Source organism: Paramormyrops kingsleyae, chromosome 12, assembly GCF_048594095.1.
Source record: "Paramormyrops kingsleyae isolate MSU_618 chromosome 12, PKINGS_0.4, whole genome shotgun sequence".
Lineage (NCBI taxonomy): Eukaryota > Metazoa > Chordata > Actinopteri > Osteoglossiformes > Mormyridae > Paramormyrops > Paramormyrops kingsleyae.
The window spans coordinates 5,640,009-5,660,602 of record NC_132808.1 but is presented as its reverse complement, the minus strand read 5'-3'; the positions used below and the strand labels follow the sequence as shown (position 1 = coordinate 5,660,602).

General features: G+C 41.9%; 1 protein-coding gene and 1 long non-coding RNA gene across 3 annotated transcripts in view; one reads left to right on the top strand and one right to left on the bottom strand.

Annotated features, from left to right (window-relative positions):
* Positions 1-20,594, bottom strand: part of LOC111837675 (serine/threonine-protein kinase 32B) — a 54,129-nt gene that overhangs the window by 16,666 nt on the left and 16,869 nt on the right. For both annotated transcript variants that reach the window (XM_023799931.2, XM_072718545.1), the window contains exons 4-6: positions 12,279-12,452; positions 2,427-2,464; positions 30-119 (exon numbers count right to left, since the gene is read on the bottom strand). In XM_023799931.2, the coding sequence (XP_023655699.2) occupies positions 30-119; positions 2,427-2,464; positions 12,279-12,452 (302 nt within the window). The remainder of the gene's footprint in view (positions 1-29; positions 120-2,426; positions 2,465-12,278; positions 12,453-20,594) is intronic.
* Positions 6,196-12,597, top strand: LOC111837676 (uncharacterized). Its single transcript, XR_002836707.2, has 3 exons — positions 6,196-6,376; positions 8,750-8,905; positions 12,380-12,597. It is a non-coding gene; the product is annotated as an uncharacterized lncRNA (long non-coding RNA).

Sequence of the window (20,594 nt, the reverse complement as noted above, 5' to 3'; positions counted from 1 at the left end):
AATAGTGGTGCAGCCCCAGTCCCACTCACCCATATAGGGTTTGGTTCCAGCCATGGACATTGCCTTCTCGGAGTCCTTCAAAACAGTGGCGATATTGAAGTCTGTGACATGCACGTGACCTGCAGGGAACAAAAAGGAGAGCTGCTGTCTGTTTAGAACCTCAGTTGCCCCAAGCATGGGCCTCCAGGTCCAGCTGAACACCCAGCTGGGTTGGATAGAGCTTTGGAGCTTAACCAGAACAACAGTGACATACTGTATGGTCGTCGTTTTACTGTTTTTTCATTATAATAAATGAGACTGAATGTTAGGCAGTGCCAATGATTGTGTGCCTAAATAAAGACACGGAATTCACTGTGCTGTGCTATTTGCTCAAATGTGTGCTACTGGCCTGTGATGAACTCACGTCCCTTCCAGTGTAGATTCTCTGTATGCCTCCTATTATAAGCTCTGGAACCCTGTAGAACTACCCTGATTAGAAAAACAGGCACTGAAAACCTTCAAGCATAATCTGAATATAATATACACATATATAGGGTGGGTCAAAAGTAGTTTCTTTTTTTTTTACAAAGTAAATGTTCTATTTGCAAAGTAAAGTTTTAATTTTGCAAAGTTATTCTTAAAAGTAGGTATGCAGTTTTTATTTTACAGTACTTATTGGGTCATATTTAGCCTCTTAGTTGTTTGAAATGTTCTCCGTCAACATTGATACATTCCTAGAGCCTGTCCCTGACACTGTGACATACGTTAGCTAACTCGACAGCACTTTTCCACAGCGCTGGATCAGGTCGACGGGGCAGCATTGACTGGCCACCACGTTCATCTGACCGGACACCTGTGGAGTTTTTCTGGGGGCATAGTAAAGGAGAAGGTTTTTGAGAGGAAGCCCCACACAGTGGTGGAATTGAAGGAGTTCATCTTGCAAGCATTTGTGGGCATTGATGCTAACTGGGATTTGTGTGCTAAAGTTTGTCACAGTGTCAGAAACAGGCTCTAGTAATGTAACAAACACTGACATTATGAACGCCCAAGAAACTAAACATGACCCAAAGAGTGTAAAATTAAAATTGCATACCTACTTTTTTTATAGTGGCTCAGTATGTAACACTGTAGGCTCAGTTGTTGGTTTCATTTATGCTACTAGTTCAGTAAATGAAAGTCAATTTCCCCCCCAGTCCAAAGACATGCATTCAGGTGATTTAGTGGCTCTAAGTTGCCCATACTGTGCTCTGTGATGACCTGACTGCCTGTCTAGGCTTCTCGAGATATGCTACTTGGCATAAGCTTACAGCTCACCACAACCCGTAAGCTTTTGTGGAAAGTAAAAGGATCGTCATACAGTATATAATATGATATATGATAATATGACACGGCAGATATTGCAAAACATATTGCAGAACTGGGGCAATGCCGTGAGAGTGGTAAGTTCAGGCCAACAAAGAGAGGTTCCCCCAGCCCTTCACCCTGAGCTCAACAAGTGCTTCCATCTGTATGTCTGTCCATTCACCCTTAACATGAGCATTTTGTCTCGCTGGTTTGACATTAACTCCCTTCAAACCAAAGACCACCATGATGAGCTTCTAATAATTCTGGGATAAAATATTACACAGTAATATATTGCTGCTCTGAGGGTTTATGAAGAAGGGAGTATTTAGCAAACAGTTTTAAGAGCCATCAAAATTTATAATGTCCAAGAGGGAGGGAGTGGATTTTGATTGTTCTTCATAAATCAGTGTCCACATGACATTCAGTAGTCTGAGAAATATTTTCTTGGCTCATGTGCTTCCATCCATGAAAATGTGGAACACTAGGAGAATCCAGTGAAGTTACTGGCATTGTGTAACGATTTTTTGATTGTTGAAAATACTCCAGGCGATGTAATGTAATTACATTGATTTTTTATTTTTTTTTTACCTTTCATGCATCTGTTCGTTTATGGTCCATTATTTCTTATGAAGCATTAGGTAATACACAAGTGCCACTATTAATTTCACCAATAGTTTGGCATTTATCCGTCAGAACGCCTTGCACTCAGCATCAGAATGTAGAGGAGCAACTTGAACAAGCTAAGGACTGAATCAAGTTTCCTCCTTCCCCCACCTTTCACATTTCTGTGATTTTCTATGATTATCTATGTTTGCCTTGAAGACCAGTCCAAGGCTGGAGCTTAATATCTCTGAGCCAGCTGGAGCACAGGCTGCTGGGTAAGGGAAGCTCACTGCAGGACTTAGCCACTGAACGTGAGGCTAAAATGCAACAGAAATGACCCATAGCAGATCTGTGTAGGTAGTAGTGCTTCGGGGACGACATTCCGGATTAAATGCATGCTAGTCTGATGGAAATCTAGTAAACAAACAAGGCATGAAATTAGTGTGTAACGTTTCATAAGTTTTTAAAAGAAAGTAATGCGGTCCTTTAGCTCAACTTACCATGCTCATCCAGAAGAATGTTATCTGGTTTTATATCTCTGGAAAGGGAAAACAGAAGGAAAGGTACATATGAGACATACTGTCCTATAAATGCATACTGAGTTCATTTATCAGGTATTAGCCAGTTGTACACTGATGGGGAGAGATCCTTATGGCACAGTGTTGACATTGCACTGCTCATAAGAAGCTGCCTGTTGCATTACTGATTTAGCTACCAACACACACACACACACAGTAATTCATCAGATGTCAAGATAGATGCATATCAGGGGGAGGCGGGAGTATTTTTAGACAGGCAAATTGCATTTGCATCTCAATTTTAATGAGTGTGCAGTCCAATTAAAACGAAGTGAAGAATTTGCATAAACATTCCCAAAGGGCAATCAGCTATATTTCAATCTGATGTCTGTTCTTAATTGTCTATTTAATGAGACACCACACTGTGGTATCTGCTATACGGGTACGCAAGATAAATCAGAGCCTTTTAGAAATCAAGATAGTCAAGTCTTTGTGAAGAGGAATGGGAAATTCCCACTAAAATAATGCAAATTGTCTTGCGAGGCATTTATGTAAATGAGCAGAGTCCCCTTTGGAAGACTAAATGTGCCTTCATTTCCATTTCCGTACCCAGGATTCCATTTCTGCGAACTTGAAGTGACGTCCAAAGGTGAAGGCATGAAATAAACGAGGAAATCCGAGACTATACCCAAAGATTATCCATATGTAATTTGTTTGAAAGGGGGTTAAATGGTAACATTTACTTAAGTCCCTATTTGGGTTAAATGTAACACATTCCCACACACAGAAAGATGTACAGTGGTACCTCGGTTCTTGAACTCACTAGAACTCGAATTTCTTAAAAGTCGAACAAACCAGTTTGACCTAGAACTCGATCTGAATATCAGAAGTCGAAGCGTGAACGCTGACCTAATATAAATTGTACGCACCAGGAAATGAGTCTAACTACAATGCAATTCTTACTTGAATGCCTTCTTCACAGACTGGACGATTAACCAGATAAAGCAGCGCAACATTACAGTAACTAACAATAAATAAACCACTAACTTACATGTACTATTAGAGCAGTAATGTCATTTATTTAAACTTTATTTTACCAGGTAAATTAACTGAAAACCAGTTCTCACTGCTTTACGTAATATTCTGGAGAAATAGCAGATTACGCTGCCTGGGATACAAACGTCATGCGTGTAAACTAAACTCTTCAGCCAATAAGGGCAAAGGTGTGTCGTCACGGAGGCGGTTCCAGTTTGTGTAGCCGGGTGAGAGGTCGCAATGCATCTAACCGTAATGCATTGCGTCAGGATCAGAAATCAGAATGCGTTGCTTTAAGCCAGCGCTGTAAGCAAGTCGAACGCACCCAATGACCGGACTGGGCCCCAAGAGTGTCCAGCTGCAGACGCCTGTAGAGTGGAGCTCCACCGGAAATACGTCATCTCCACAGGAAATACGTGATTTTAAGGGGCGTAAAGTGGAGCTCCACAGGAAACACGTGACATGGAATTATTTTTACATGCCTGTGTTGACCAGCGGGGCCTCCGGGTTAATGCTGTCTGTTATGAGAAAGATTAAATTACTGGCACATGAGTGTGTTGATTGATTTTTTTTTTATTTAATTCTGTTTGTTGTTGCTGTCTAAATAAATTTAGCAGTTGATTGAATATAATTGTTACATGTTGATCATCATTTATACAACACATACAGGGCTGCATATAACTGGTACGCAAGTACGCATTCACCTTTAAAAGCGATACGTGCGGCAATCGATTGCTGTGACAGTGTAAATGCGTACGTATTTTATGTGCATTTGCGCTGATATGACAAGAAAATACCGTGCATTTCAACCTATATACCGCAAATGAAGTACGAATTAGCATATACAGGTTAAAATGCACAATAATTTCTTGTCATATCAGCGCAAATGCACATAAAATACGTACGCATTTGCGCTGTTCCAGCAATCGTATATATGTTTATAACAGTTAAGGCAAGACCAATATATATATTAGTAATGTGTATGGAAAGTAACATAATAGCAATTGCGTATGTATGGCATGTTTATAACTGCTCATCTTATGACCAATATATATATATTCCACAAACTAGATCAGACCAGATATATATATATATGTGTATATATATATATATATATAATAATTTCTCTAGCGTATAAATGAACAAAAACATACTTTTTGAGAATTTTACAACTGAAATTGCGCTGTAACACACAGTTTGGTCACGTGTTTCCTGTGGAGCTCCACTTTACGCCCCTTAAAATCATGTATTTCCTGTGGAGGTGACGTATTTCCGGTGGAGCTCCACTCTACAGGCGTCTGCAGCTGGACCCTTCTCGGACTGGGGAAACAAACTAAAACGCGGACTAATGACAACAACCAGAAACAGCTGATCACATGGGGATCCCACACGAGGTTAACGAGGGGGCGTGGCACACGGAAGGAGCGGACGATCAGGGCAGCACAGGGGTAATGTTAGGATAAGATCTTTATTGTTTTGGAAGCCATTTTGAAAAAAATGCTCTTCTTGTTTTATCCTGTTCATTTTGTGTTTAAATGCTAAAAAATTAGGTGCAATTTTGCTGGGCCGGGAACCAATTAATTGGTTTTCCATTATTCCTTATGGGAAAAATTCGATCAGAACTCGAACTTTTTAGGATTCGATCCGGAGTCCGGAATGGATTAAGTTCGAGAACCGAGGTACAACTGTATTTCTCATCAGACTGAGAAAAACATTCAAACTCATGTGCAATGGTCTCAGTGGAGGTATAAAGAAAAAATGGAAACACCCCCAAACTTCCCAGTGCAGACATTAATCTGCCCATAAATAATTTCTATGTATAAATTGCATTCAGTCAGACAACAGACATAATATGTACTACGGTGGTTTACTGTGGATATCCTTTCGAGCAGATCTCTGAAAACGAGGCAAGTCAGTCTCACATTTCCAGAGATGTTATCCGAGCAAAATCAGACTGTACTGATGGATTTTTCTGAAAGGATTCTCCTCATTATTGTTGAGCTACTGTTGATATTTCAATTTTAATCATGCTGGGACCTAAAATGGAATTGGCTGTTTATTTTTCCTGATGTATGAAGCCAGTGGGATTTATTTAAAATGAATACATTTAAATTTAATATAAATAAAATAATTTATTTTCTCACCCTTTTGTTTGTAACAATGTGGGTATATATATGGAAATAACTCGTGTGCATTCTAGGGTCCTATTGAATGGCTTGGGAGGCAGCAGAGGTCTGCAGAGGTCACCAATAAGGAAAATGTGACTTCAAATCCAGGTCAATTCCTGACCTATATTATTGATTAAAGAGGCAGGGGGCAATGTCATTTTTGATGAGGGATATAGGGAATCCATTTCCAAGTGTCCTGGTTGGATGTCATTTAAGGATTATGTGAATCTTTTACACAGACAGGATTTTTGTAAACAGTTCATAAGAACATAAGAAATTTACAAACGAGAGGAGGCCATTCAGCCCATCAAGCTTGTTTGGGGAGAACTTAACTAATAGCTCAGAGTTGTTAAAATCTTATCTAGCTCTTATTTAAAGGAACCCAGGGTTTTAGCTTGCACTACACTAGCAGGAAGACTATTCCATACTCTAACTAAATGCTTTGTAAAGAAGTGTTTTCTCAAATTCAGTTTAAAATGTTCTCCCGCTAATTTCCACCTATGGTCACAAGTTCTAGTATTTAAACTAATATTGAAGTAGCCATTTGGCTGAATAGCATCCAGATCAGACCTTATATACCTGGATCATGTCCCCCCTTAATCTCCTTTTCTCTAGGCTGAACAGATTCAGCTCAGCTAACCTCTCCTCATAAGACATTCCTCTAAGACCAGGAATCATTCTTGTAGTCCTACGTTGAACCTTTTTCAAGACAGCAATGTCCTTCTTAAGGTATGGTGACCAAACCTGCACACAATATTTTAGGTGGGGTCTTACCAAGGAATTGTATAATCGTAGCATCACCTCCCTTGACTTAACTCCACACACCTAGAGATGTAACCCAACATCCTATTGACCTTTTTAATTGCTTCCCCACACTGGCGAGAGTGGGACATGGAAGCATCAACATACACGCCGAGGTCTTTCTCGTACTCAGCTACCTGTATTTCAGTGGAACCCATAAAATATCTGAACTTTATATTTCTGCTCCCTGCATGGATTACCTTACATTTATCTACGTTAAATTTCATCTGCCAGATATCAGCCCAGTCGCTAATTAAATCAAGATCCCGTTGTAGCCTCTCTGCTGCTAGATCAGTATTTGCTACATCACCCACCTTGGTGTGGTCTGCAAATTTAACCAGTTTACTGTATGTATTGGTGTCAATATCATTAATGTAAATTAGGAACAATAGTGGTCCAAAAATTGAACCCTGTGGTACCCCACTATGAACGCAGGCCCACTGTGACTCTAATAACTACTCGCTGCTTCCTGTCAGTTAACCAGTTTTCGATCCAAGCTGCTACAGTTCCTAAAATCCCTGCAGCTTTGAGCTTAAGCAAGAGCCATTTGTGGGGGACAACAGCAAAGGCCTTATGGAAATCTAAGTAGATCACATCGTAGGCCTTTTTGTGATAAATTCCTCTTGTAGCTTCCTCAAAGAACTTGATTAGTTAAACTGGATTTACCTATCCTAAATCCATGTTGGCTATCCCTCAGAAAGTTATTTGAATGTTATATTTCCATGTAAGGAACCCCTGTAATTTCATCCTTGATTATCAATATGCCTGTATGTTAACTTGGTACTTTGCTATATTTTTATATTTAAAACCCTCAGTTCAGCACATTCCTTCCATATTTCATTTAAATATTCCATAACTTCACCAGTCTTTTGCTTATAATACTACTTACGCTCCTGTAGCACATTACGGCAGGGGTCACCAACCTTTTTGAAACTGAGAGCTACTTCATGCTTACATACGAATGGCTACCAGTTTAAAACGCCCTCCTAAACTTATCTAAACTTCATGTATAATAAACATGTTTTAAATGTTTTTTTAAGATATTGTCATTTTCAAATCTATATAAATGCAAATGTGATTAAAGAAGAATAGCTACAGGATAAAATAAAATTTTAGACAATGCTTACTGGTGAGTTGTGCTATTTTTAGAACATTTTTAGAACCATGTGGGTGACCCCTGCATTAGGGTGTATTTGGATAAATTAGCTTACTTTCAAATGACTAAAATTTGGATCCAGCCTGCATACAAGACAGACATTGTAGCATTGTCCCTGCATTTCAGGGACAATATTTAATTTACACAATAAACAGCAAATGCTTCTAGCGGGTGTTTAGTTTAACACAGATACTAGACCTATTTTTCAGGCTTGAAGAAAACACGAGATAGTTCAGTTAATTACAAAAGACCCGAGATAGATTCCCATTCCATAAATGAGTCTCCATGGCAACCTAGAGAGGTTATCAATGTTCTCACATTTTGCCCAGAAAATGCAGCTTTTACCACATCTTGGTACCGTTGCAGTGCAAAGCTGCCTGTGCAAATACCTTTCCTGTTGAAAACATGCTTTAAAGAATAACACACCATCCATTATGCATTCAGAATGGCAGTTCTGCGCTTTTTTCAATAGTGGAGGTAAATCAGAAGTGTGCAGAGATAATGGTGGTTGATAGAGATTTGATCTTGATCAGCCTCTCCAGCAACTTTCAGTGCTGAAACTCTTGGCTAAAGCTTTAAAAAATGACTATTGATCCATCTGATGACTTATATTTCAGTCATCCAGTGTCATCAAAAAGAAACTTGTATACTTGAAACAAAAAAGCTATCTTTCTGTTTAACATGGGTAATATGTAAAGCAAATAGAATATATGGTTGATACCTCAGTCAAGATTCATAATAATGAAAGCACTTGAGTTTTTTAGATATTAGGAGATATTAAATGCCACAGTATTTAAATTATTCAAAATTATTCAAAACCATCAAAAGCATTTCAAGCCTTAATAAGTAACATCACTTATTAAGGTATTCGTGATTTATAATAATCATATTTAGTCTTTAGACAAGTTCCTGAAGGTCAAGGGTTTCACATTTCTGCTAAAAATTGAATGTCTAGGTATTATTGTATTAATGAGTCATGGACAAGATTATCATCTTTGGCCATCTTCTAATACAGTCAACGGACTAGATATTTAGTAAATGCATAAATGTTACAGAAAATCATTCCCAGTGTCACAATAATACCTTTAACACTTTTTGGCATTTTGCTTATTTTTTGCTTATTTGCTCCACTGCTGATTCTGCAGGAGCTTAACTCCCCTTTCTAGGGAACTTGTGGACTCGAGGGATGGTATCCACAGGAGACCGGGAACATTTAAAAGCCAGGCGGGTGCCATAGTAGGCACTCAGAGAACGGACTTCACCATGTCGGTGCAGGTCAGGAACAGGAACTGGTCCAGGGGGTGAGTTCTCCAACTCGAGCACTGCAGGCACAGTAGCTGGTGCTAGGGACACATATCCCAGCATGAGGGGTGTTATGGAGCCTGGGGATCGTCCTTTTGAGTGAATCATTCTGTCACAAAACGAGGCAATTCGGGCGCGAGAACGAGGCATGATGCTGGCAGAAATGTGGACGACCCACTTACGGCTCGAAGGACAAAACAGGGTTTATTAACCAAAACAGAAAACACTAGGAATACTACAAAAAACAAAAAGGACCACGAGGGGTCAAAAGCCAAGGGGTAAACCAAAGACTAATTACAAATGTGGGCAGGACATACATCTAACATCAACAATCACAATCAATGAACCACTGAGGAACTGAACTCAAGCAGGAACTTAAATATGAAAACTGCATTGGGTAACGAGACAGCAGGAGTGAGATAGACAATTAACCAATCGGGGAGGGTGCAGGACAACGAGCAATCAGGAAAACACACAAGGGCAGGCACAAGAACAGGCAACAGGTAGAACTAATTAACTCAGGGACTGGGAGGGGAAAACTAAAACTCTGACAGAAATGAGGAAACAGAATCTACACTAGGGGAATTACAGACAGGTAAAAAACACAAGCACAGGCACAAAGCATGAAATCAAAACCAAGTACAAGACACAGGAACTATAAAACTCATACAAATGAAACACTAGGGAACAAAATACAAAAACAGAAGAGGCAGGATTCAAACATACAACAGAGGGAGTAACAGACAACTGCATACTCATCTCAGAGAGCCATGTGGCCGACGGGGAGCAGGGGGAACACTACAGACTAGGACAACGGGGAAAAGGGCACAGACTGGGACAACAGCAGCTGACTCTGACATGGCCAATGACTGTCGGAGCCCCCGTGACATTCCGCTCCTTGACCAATGGTTGTCCTTGGTGTGAAGCTGCTTGAGTTACAATTTCTAGTATCTCTTGAGTTTAGAGCTCCCAGGGATCAACGAGACACAGAGTGAACAGAACGACACCAAGATTGTCGAGGATAATAATGTGGACTCGCCTCAGTGCCCACTGTGTAAGTGTGGCCTGTCCTGTGTGGCTGAGCTGCTGTTGACACTGGAGAGCCGGGGGTCATTATCTCTAGCAGAGTGAGCACAAATCCCAACATGGTTACTTACAGTGTATTCTCTGTTCTCCAATTGCATAATGGAGCGAGTAAATAAACTCCACAGAACATGATTGACTCAGCTGAGCAAACCAATAAACCTGAGATTCCATAAGGGAGCCAAATTTGATATCAAGTCTGTTTCTGTACAAAAATCCCTCTAGAAAAAAATGAACAATTCTTACAAAACCAGTACACAACAGCAATAATAAGCAACAGGTAGACATCTTGCCACCAAGTGACCTACCTAAACACAGTTTTACCTTGTCAATAGCACTTTTTATTTGAATGGCATGGTCGAAGCTGCTTGTTTGTTGTAATTTATTTGAACAATAGAGAAAGGCAGCCACGACAATATGGTGTCCAGAAACAAATTGGCGAAAATCGATGTCTGTGATTCATGTGCAGCCTTTCATATTTGAGGGCTACTCTGGAGGGGGGTCACAGATTTTTTTTTGGATCTGTGAGGTCAGTAACCAAGGGAATTTGAATTATACAGATGACTGTATGCAAAGTGCTTTTTGAATTACTCTGTGATCCCTCAGGGACTTTGCAAGAAGCGAGTTTTTGAGTAGAGTAAAAATCTTCTTTGTACTTCAATACTGAAGAAGTAGAGATTGTTACTTTGGTGCTTAAACAGCAAAGGGAATCTACAGATTTCTTTTAGTATTCTCTGAAGATTAAATATAGTTTCAACGCAGAACAAAAACATAGCTCTACTTCACAACAGACCAATCTTGCACTTGTTACTGGAAACTCACTGGAAGCTTAGCTTGGAAGCACTTGTGCCTAAATAGTCTCCTTGATAACTGTACACTTGTGTTACCTCCCTCGTACTCACTTTGGACAAATGTCTGTTAAATAAATATAAATGGAAACTATATTGGGTTAATGTTAATTCTCTAACTACACATGATTTCACGTTAGAAATCCACATTGTAATGAGCTACTAACATTTCTACCACTTCAATAAGGTATGGCATGTTTTAAAGAAGATACAAATATATGTACATGTTAACAAACAGAAAAACAAATCTTTTTTGCTCTCACTTGCAATTAACACAATAGTGAAATCCTTGTCATCTGAGATTCTGAGATAATAATTCATTCTGTCAGTTCCCCTTTGCAGCCAAGTATAGGATGAATAGCAATTTCTTATCCTCATTGTTACTAATGCTAGTCTTTCCTGCTTGGCTGTCTAGCTTTTCAAGATGAAAGAGTCATGTTATAGATAATTTCTGGGGATGATCTTGTGAAAATAGTTCTCTTCTTCAATTAGCATTGGCAAAATAGGGCTTTTTCACCATGATACTTCCCTTTTGAACATCGTTCAGACCTCAGCCAACAAGATTACAGCTGTTTAATCACTTCCCTTATTCACCCTTTTTTTGTGAATAACAAACTATATTGAGTTATTTCCTAATCAATTAAACAGATGGTCTGTAAGTGTTCAAACAAAACTTAATACTTTGTTTGAGAGGATTGCTAGTACATTGTTTATTCATAATCCTTGCTGTTTAGAGGTGATTCATCTTCTGCTTACCATTCAGCATAGCCATTCGTTTTGTTGGCATATGCTGTAGAATTAAAGTCTGCTCTCTCTGTTTTCTGCAGAAGTCTAGATTGTAGCCTTCCCTCTAATTACAAGACAGATACCATCACTGGTGTTTAATTCAAAGAGGCTTTTTATACTAGATTATTGTAGTTCTATTTTTGCATGTGGTGCCTTTAAGACCAGTCATTTGCTTCAAATAAACCGAATCTTTATAGTCACACACTTGATGAGTGTTACAACCAAAAAAGGGAAATGTGCAATTCATTTAAATATGCACTAAATATATTACAATTATTTTTCATGGGATGTTGACAAGATAAGCAAATTCCAATAACACGGACATCTGCTGCATTTTTTATTGCATTTTTAACAGCCTGCAGTTATACTGCTGAGATGGCTAAGAAACCGAATGATTGTTTAACACGAGCTGCAAAGATTTATTCACAGGGAAAATAGCCTTTGGTTCTTTACTGTGACATCATTAGGTATAAACAATGCCTTCAAGAATATATTTATTCATGTGAATAACAATAATAACCATTACAATGCTAAAATATCATTAATGAAAAGAACAATGACATCTGATTATGGCAACAATAATATCAATGATAATGACAATGAGAACATGCAGCAGTGTGTCAGTGTTTTTGGTTGCTATGGTAAGAGCACTCACCGATGGATAATGTGGCAGCATTGCAGGTAGTAGAGGGCTAAGGCCAGCTCACAGATGTACAGCTTCACAGTTTCCTCCTTGAACTGTACATTCTGTTGCAGGTGGTAACGCAAGTCTCCCCCGAGCAGAAGGTCCACCACCATGAACATGTCCTCCTCATCCTGAAAGGAGTACCTGGAAGGTAAAGAGGAGGCACCACTCACAATGAAAATCTGACTGCTTTAAGCTGGACGCCAGACTTGTTCTAATACAAAGAAAGTTCTCTCTGTGTACACAGGAAACAGTGTTATTTCCTTGTGTTAAAATTTTGAAAAAGCTTTAAAATAAAATTAACGCAATAAGTGAAACAATGAGTATTGTCAGTTCTACCGCATTTTTAAGGAAAATATATAAAACTTATGCATTGATTATATCCGTGCCACATTCACTTTAGCTGGTGATATTTTTTGCCCTATGGAGTCCTAGAGGGGCCACTTTATTTGTCCTGCATGCTACACATACTTTCAACGGAGTGAATTCCCATGGCACTTTGCAGGAGGCCTAAGGGCCCTAAGTGCTGACTAAAGAAATGATGTACTGTAACCCTTCCCACGAGTGGGCAGTAATAAAAGGGGCAGCGATACCCCCGACGATTTATGCCCCTCTTCTGATGTTTTATTCTGCCCTCAGAGGTCTCCCTGTAACCATTAGCTTATTAAAGCACATCCTGAAATTAACATCCAAGTAGTAGCCAGGGTGCGCTGTGGGTGGGTGTGTTAAAGGGCCAGCCAGCTGGTTGTCAAAGGCATTTGACTGAAAATGTTAGAGTTGTGATGTCACAGTCAGCTATGAAATATCATTGGAGTCACATGTCAGTCCAGGAAAGCATCCTCCCTCATGAAGGCTAAAGGTCAAAGGCCTCTGAAAGAATAAACTCCCTGTCTGTGGAATGAAATTTTTCATGATTTAATCTGTATGTGCAATAATAACACAGAAAGGGACTAATTGCAACCATTTCCTTGACACTTGGATCAAAAGAATCCAGTCCCATAAATCCTAGCAAAGAGAGAAATCCATTGTTATAAAACATCTAAGGAAAGCCATTCTTGGCAAGACAGCTGATCATTAAAATGTCCTAAAGCTGGAATACTTTATAGTTTGACAAAAAAGAAAGTTCTGCAAGTCTTTCTCAAGCTCCTTCATTTCTTGTTTTTTAACTAGAAAAAAACAACATTCTTGACCTGCATTCCATCTTCAATCGACTTAAAAACTAAAACCAAACTGGACCAGAACCCACAGCCCTCCAATGTCAGGCTACACAGCTTAACATGAACAATCTCTGTAATAAGTATCTTCTTAATGCATTTAAAAATGTAAAAAAAAACTGACATAAAAGCTCCAAGATGTCAAAAAGTCGACTTTTCTATTATAAGGGGGCAGTTATATGGGAAAACTGCTGTGGAGATCATTTGGACACCTGAGTCTCCTAGTGGGTTCAGAGCAGAGAACAACAAGGCCCTTGACTAACAGAGGACATGCTGGTCTGGCCCATGTGTCACAGCTGCAGAGTGGGAAATACTGGGGAGAGCTGATGGGAGGACAGACTCTCGGGGGGTGGGGGGCTTTCATGGTGCAGCATTCATTTGTATTTACAATTAAGATAATAGAGCAATAAAAACACCGCCTGTTCCCATAATTTTGGAAACTCAACTGGAGCATGATATAGTGTCGTTATTAAAGTAAATTCTATTTCAAGCTATTACTGTTGTTTTCCTCTGAAATCTGCCGGAATGTTTGGCCACACGTTAAATATAACCCATAACAATTTTTGGCTTAGCAGCATTGCGAATTGATAAGGGAAGTCAATTACGCTGAATTAATTTGCTGTGGAAATGTTACCTGAAGGTTGACTGTTAACTGAGCCCCACAAGTCCAACAGAGAGATTGGGAAAACATGCACACTCTCTCTGCCACGCCATCCCGCTCTTGCCGTCATCTCTAAATTACTCGTATCATGTGCTTGTGTGTAGGATTTTGTGTGTGCCCGAGCAATGTATTGATTTCCCATGCTTGGTGTATTCCATCCTTGAGCCTTTTGCTCATAATCCCAAAAAACATCGGCGGTTGGACTCGGAATGATCTATAAGGCCTTGACTGGTTGCTGATGTCAGAGATGCAGGATGATGACTGCCTCCTACAGTCAGGCCTCTTTGACCCTACTGAAGGACGGCCTCTTGATTACCCAGTATGGAAAACTACAAAATAAGAACTGCTTCCCAGCTCAGTGTATGTTTCAGCTATGAGTCTCACCATTAGCCAGATGTAAGATAACTCAAGCAAGACTTGAAAAACTGATTTTATCACCATTACTGTTATCACTAATATTGTGGTGCCGGGCAGACTGAAGTATTGTGACTGCAGCGAATGATGAGGCAACTTGCTTTCAGGGAAGAACAGGTTCTTTTATTACAGCCCTTACATGGACTCTCACATGCACCCAATGTACACTGAACCAAATATAATGGGGGAAAATGGTGGTTTGACACCAGACAGTAAGGTACAGACACAGTGGGTAATTTACACAATGCTAAAGGCACGTGAGGACTGGCCAGGGTTTGAATAAGACACGGGCAAACATACATGCCACAATAAGAGAGTACAACGAGTATTAACAATAACACAACACTACAAAGGGCTATTCACAGTCACTCATGGGGCATGTTTGGACATGCAAATCTAGCCCAATCGGGGTTTGGCCTGCTGAGGCAACATGACCCCCCCGCCAAGGGTCAGCCATCCCAGCGACCCCTTACATCCAGTCCCACCTCAGTTCGGCACAAAGTTCCAGGGTCCGGCAGCGGCCGCTGGTTCATCCCCGATGAGGAGGGGGAAGAAGCCGTCAGCTCCTGAGCTCTAGCAAGGCTGAGCTGCTGGCTGTCAGTGGCATGACAGGGACGCCCCCTCAATGGTCATCCGCTCTGGGGAACACCACACCCAGTGATTCCCACAGCCAGCACCCAATCTCCGGGACTGCCAATGCATGGAACAGCTATGGATCTCTGGAGGAGCCGGGCTCCTAGTAGGTGCTGGGCGGCTAGCAAGATCCCGGTCCCCCCGACCTCTTAGTTCTTCTTCTGCGACTTTAGGGTGGATCAGTTGTTTACCACCAGGCTGGTTCCCCTGCAGGGCCTCATGACTAAGAAGAGCAGTCTCAGCCTGCTGCCTCCATTGGGTGTTCTCATGGCTGGGGTCGCTCCACTGCTAGTGGCTGGCAAGCAGGCAGAGCCTCTGTGAGTGCCCAAACTCCCCGATTAGTGACGCATTCTCGGACGGGGAGCCAGCAGGATGGCAAGAGCAGCTTCAGGGCCTGCTGCAGTGATACAGGAATCTGGTGGGCTGGCAGGGGCAGCTTCAGGGCCTGCTGCAGTGATACAGGGATCTGGTGGGCTGGCAGGGGCAGCTTCAGGGCCTGCTGCAGTGATACAGGGATCTGGTGGGCTGGCAGGGGCAGCTTCAGGGCCTGCTGCAGTGATACAGGGATCTGGTGGGCTGGCAGGGGCAGCTTCAGGGCCTGCTGCAGTGATACAGGGATCTGGTGGGCTGGCAGGGGCAGCTTCAGGGTGCACTGCACAGGCCCGGAGCTTCTCATGCAGTGCCTCCCTCTCTGTGGCCCTTTCTGCCCTTCTGCTGGCTGGTCTAGGGCAGGATTCTGGGCAGAAGTGGAACTGGTGCCCCCCAGCAGACAAGCTTCTCCCAGGCCAGCATGGTTGCAAAACCGCCACCTCTCCTGATTCACAGCTTCAGTGTTGCCTGCAGGCATGCCAGGCTGGAGTTGGACCTGCTGCACGATGTGGGGCCACTTCTAGCGTTCCATTTCTGACACCAATGTGGCTCTGGGCAAACCCAAGAATCGCAGTAGTAGCAAATGATGAGGAGGCCTGCTTGTAGGGAACAGCAGGCTTTTTTATCACAGCCCTTACAAGGACTCACACGAGGACCCAACAAGCCCCAAACCAAATAGTACATAAGGAAAAGCAGGGAGGCTAGATGCCAGACGGTAAGGTACATGCACGGTGGGTAATTTACACAATGATAAAGACAGGCGAGGATTGGACAGGGTTCACATAAGACACAGGGAAACAGACACACAACAAATGGGAGCACAAGTATTAACACACAACAATACTGCAAGGGGCTATCTACAGTCACTCACGGGGCATGCTGGGACATGCAAAATGCTGCCCGGTCGGCGCTTGGGCCACCAACACCGCAATATTTATTACAAAACTGTAAAAAATAAAGTCTTTAGGCAGTGCATTTGACTTCACATGATTTTAATGAAAAGCTATTCAAATTTTAAGGTAAATGACTCGTTCAAACAACAGCATAGGTCATTTTAATTAAGTGCTTAGCTAAACTGAAATCTAAGGACAGTAGAGACGGGACTTATAAAAGAAGGGGTGAATACAACTCGTATTTAAAAGTCATATTTAAAGTATAATATATAAATATATTCATATTTAAAAATGCTCATTTAGCAGATACTTTGTCTAAAGCAACATGCAAATGAGGAGCAGAGAGCAAGGTCAGCCAGTATCCCTAGAGCAGTTGGAATAAAGGTTCTTGCTCGAGGGCTGAACCATATTATGATTACTCTGCAGACCTTCCAAAGACCACTGCCACTGATCCCCAACCCGTGGAGCTACTTAACAAAAGAATGGAACTTGAGAGGGTGGTCTGAATGATATTCCTATAATGTTGTCACTTTGCATTCATTCACTAGTTACAGTAACCATAAGCGCCTAGTTATACTTATGATTGCCAGTATAGTCAAATGGCTTGCATATGCATTTTGTGTGCAATTAATCACGAGATAAGAGCTTTTTGAAGATAAATAGCTAAAAACTCAATAGATGGAAGTTATTTGTTGCTGTTGGCCGCTCGAGAGACAATACGTCAGTCTCTGGGTAAAAAAGATCTCTGAAAAGCGTGAGTCATCCGTCCCCATGTCAATGTGGCTAGTTAATGGAGCTTGGCCTGATGTTAGGAGAGCTGGCATCAGACAAGGGCTAAGCACGTCACAGAGGCCTTAAAGATTATGCCCGGCTGAGCAGAGAATATCCACCGTGTCTGAGAGACGGTGCAGGCCCCAAAAGGACTGCAAACCCTCAACTCCACCCCTCCCCCCTCTACACAGCCTCAGACACTTTTTGCTCTTCAGTGCTAGATCGAGAAGCATATTCAGAGCGAGAGTACTGCATCGCCCAACCACCGAAGATGCTAACCAGCTTTGAATGTAGACTTTGAGCCTTAAGTGGGCTCAGCTCCCACTAAGCTACCCCCCAGATCCCTAACAATCACATTTTTAGGGTGGCTGAAGTCCCCCTTAGTGGCGTGTACAATCATCTATGATGCTACCGGTAATAGGAAGTGTCAGGATTAGTCCCTGCCCCATGTCTGTTCCCTGTTTGGCCAGCAGGCCATCCTATGTCCTTAGTACCTAATGTGTTCCCTTCTTCCTCATTCTTCGCCATTGTGTGGCTTAATGGGCTAAGTGGACATCATCATGGGTTTGAGGCTGGCTAGAGACCAGCCTCACCCTCCTTGATATTCTTATGCCCTGCTTATTGTTGTGCTTCTTGTAATAGGTTATTTCAGTTGCTTTGATACATTTCTCAGATCAGAAATGAAATTCTCATAACTACCTGTACAATCTCCACATCATCAAGTCACTTGTGCGCATAAATATGAAGTCTCATTCATTTGCTCAAATTGCAAATGCTTTGGCACAGTACTGAAAATGATTATATACAATCATCTGCTGATTCCTACATTATCAATCGGTTACGTCATATTGATCAAAATGTATTATAACGGTTCTCTGTTGAATAGCCCTACCCCCTAAAACATCTAGGCATTAGTTAATTGTATAAGTCATTACATGCAAAATGGTTGTCAAAATTGTCATAATCTGTCACGCGTATTTTCTATAGATCTCTATTACAGTTTTTTTTTTTTTTTTGTAAATGTGTCATGAATTTCTCTCAGTTGACCAGTGATCAACCAGTCCTCTAAAATACCTCAGAGGTGCATCTCAGGAACTTTGGCAAGCGTACATCGACAGAGCACAGCAGCATGTTACAATTTGACAATGGTAGAGCAAAAAGGAAATGAACAGGATTAACAGCCGGTAAGAAGAGGAGTAAGGCTGCATGGTGGAAGGGTAGGGAGGCAAAACAGGAAGAGGTGGAAGAGGCCAAGAACAGAGGCGCGTTCCTGATGAAATAAGGGTCACAATTGTGGACTAAATCCTCAATCATGTCCTTACAATGACCGAAGCTGGTCAAAGGGTGCAGCCGAATGTTGGGAGAACAACTGTGTCCTCAGTCATTCAAACATTTTTTTGAGAAAACAGGTATACAGTCCAACAATGTGTACTGTATTGTAATGCTGTAAACTTTTTGTAATGTTTCATATTACAGTATTCCACTTGCATTTCATACTATACAGTAGATATACTTTATACAGTTACACACTGTACATAAACTGTAGCACACACACACACACACACACATGTATGTATACCTACAGAGTGCACTGTTATACTGACATCATGATGTAGGTTTCTTTAAACCCTATTTGTTGAGAGCCGCTGTGTGGATCGTCCTTCCATTATGCTCCGCCATAACAAGAGAGGTTCTGTGGGGAAGCCCTAAGAGTGGAATGGTGATGGGGGCTGTGTGTAGCTCAGAGGGGTAGATGTATGTCTGGAAGGTTGTCAGCCTGAATGCCATGGCTGCCCTTGTCACCCAAATCATTGACCCTAACTGCCACAGAGAGGCTTGTTTTGCTCTCTCTGACCCCAAAAGCTGTGTAAGTCACTGCTAAGTATATAGAAGGATAGTGAGTCTGCTGACTAAAGGCCAGGTGCAGCTTCAAGAGAGTCCTGAGTATGTGCCTCCTGGTGGCAGCTTGACCCACTGGGCCAGCATCAGGGCTTCGGAGGCCACCTATCAGTGCAGGCTGCTGTCTCCCTGAGCTGCTGTGTTCCCAGGAGGGGGCCATCAGCAGGCCCTAATCACTGGCTGGGAGGCAGTCAGGATCAAAGCCTGATGCGCTGAGTCTGTCACCCTGGAAAGGACCTGTGTGGAAAGGGAGACTCTTCCCTGCCATCACATGACAGGTCTGGCTTCCTGCATCCTGCCTCATCAGCCCATGGCTGGTCGATCAAGCGTTTTAAAGCAAGCTTGAGCAACTAGAGAGCTATGCATTTTAAAACTCTAGTCCGTTCTAAAACGTCTGGTTACATAACGTAAGAAGCATGCTCCATACGATGAGAAACAGAGCTCAACAGCGGGGATCCCATCTGGGATCGAGCCCCAGACCTGACCGGGCGCAGACTCTGGTGCCTTAACCGCTTCTGTACCCACACAGTGAGGGTGCCTTGTCATCCACAGGCCAGGCTCCCCCCCCCCCCCAAGCCAGCCTCAGGAATCGCACCCCATCTTCTCTTAATCCAGTGATTGAGGCTCTACATCCATCTATATCCACACCCCCTCCCCACCCCACCCAGAATCAAAAGTCATTGTGTTTTTTCCTCTGCAAGAGATTGACCACGGGGAGGTCACCTCCCAAAACTTCCAGGATTGTCCCTTATCGCTATACGTCCACATCAGAACGTCTGATCAGCATATTACATGCAACCACATTCCCAGGCCAAAATGCCTTACATGCAAACCCCCACTCTTATCATGATTTAAAAATACCCTTACTTTAAAGGATTATGATTTAAATGAATAATTCTATTTGAAAAGCCTAACATTATATCTGTGGGTAGAATGTGGTCTTGGTTCTCAAATTTTTGTCTCATCACAATACAAGAAAGGCTTTTGAAAGTGACAGATAAACATCAGCAACAGACATCTGAGCTCTTTGTCCTCAGAATAAGGTTTGTAATAAAGACAAAAACAAACAGAAACCCTGAACTGGAGTCCTTCTGTGAGGAAAGTGCTGGCAACAGCTTGATCCATGGCCAGTTATCAATGGTGCAGGGATCCCCCCCAAAAACATTTTGTAGACGTGTTCTGACAGCCCAGTAAAGGCATTGTGGGTAGAAGCAAAACAATCCCCCTCCCCAATCCAAGCGAAAAAAAGAGACAGACAGACGGACAGACAGACAGACAAATAGACAGACAGACAGATAGATAGATAGATAGATAGATAGATAGAAGTAGGACATAGGAAGTCACACAGATTTGCACTCTATCCAGAACTGATGAGTGTTGGGGTTTATAGACCTGCCCCAGCAGGGCTTGGCTGTCTGCCCTCTTTGGTTTC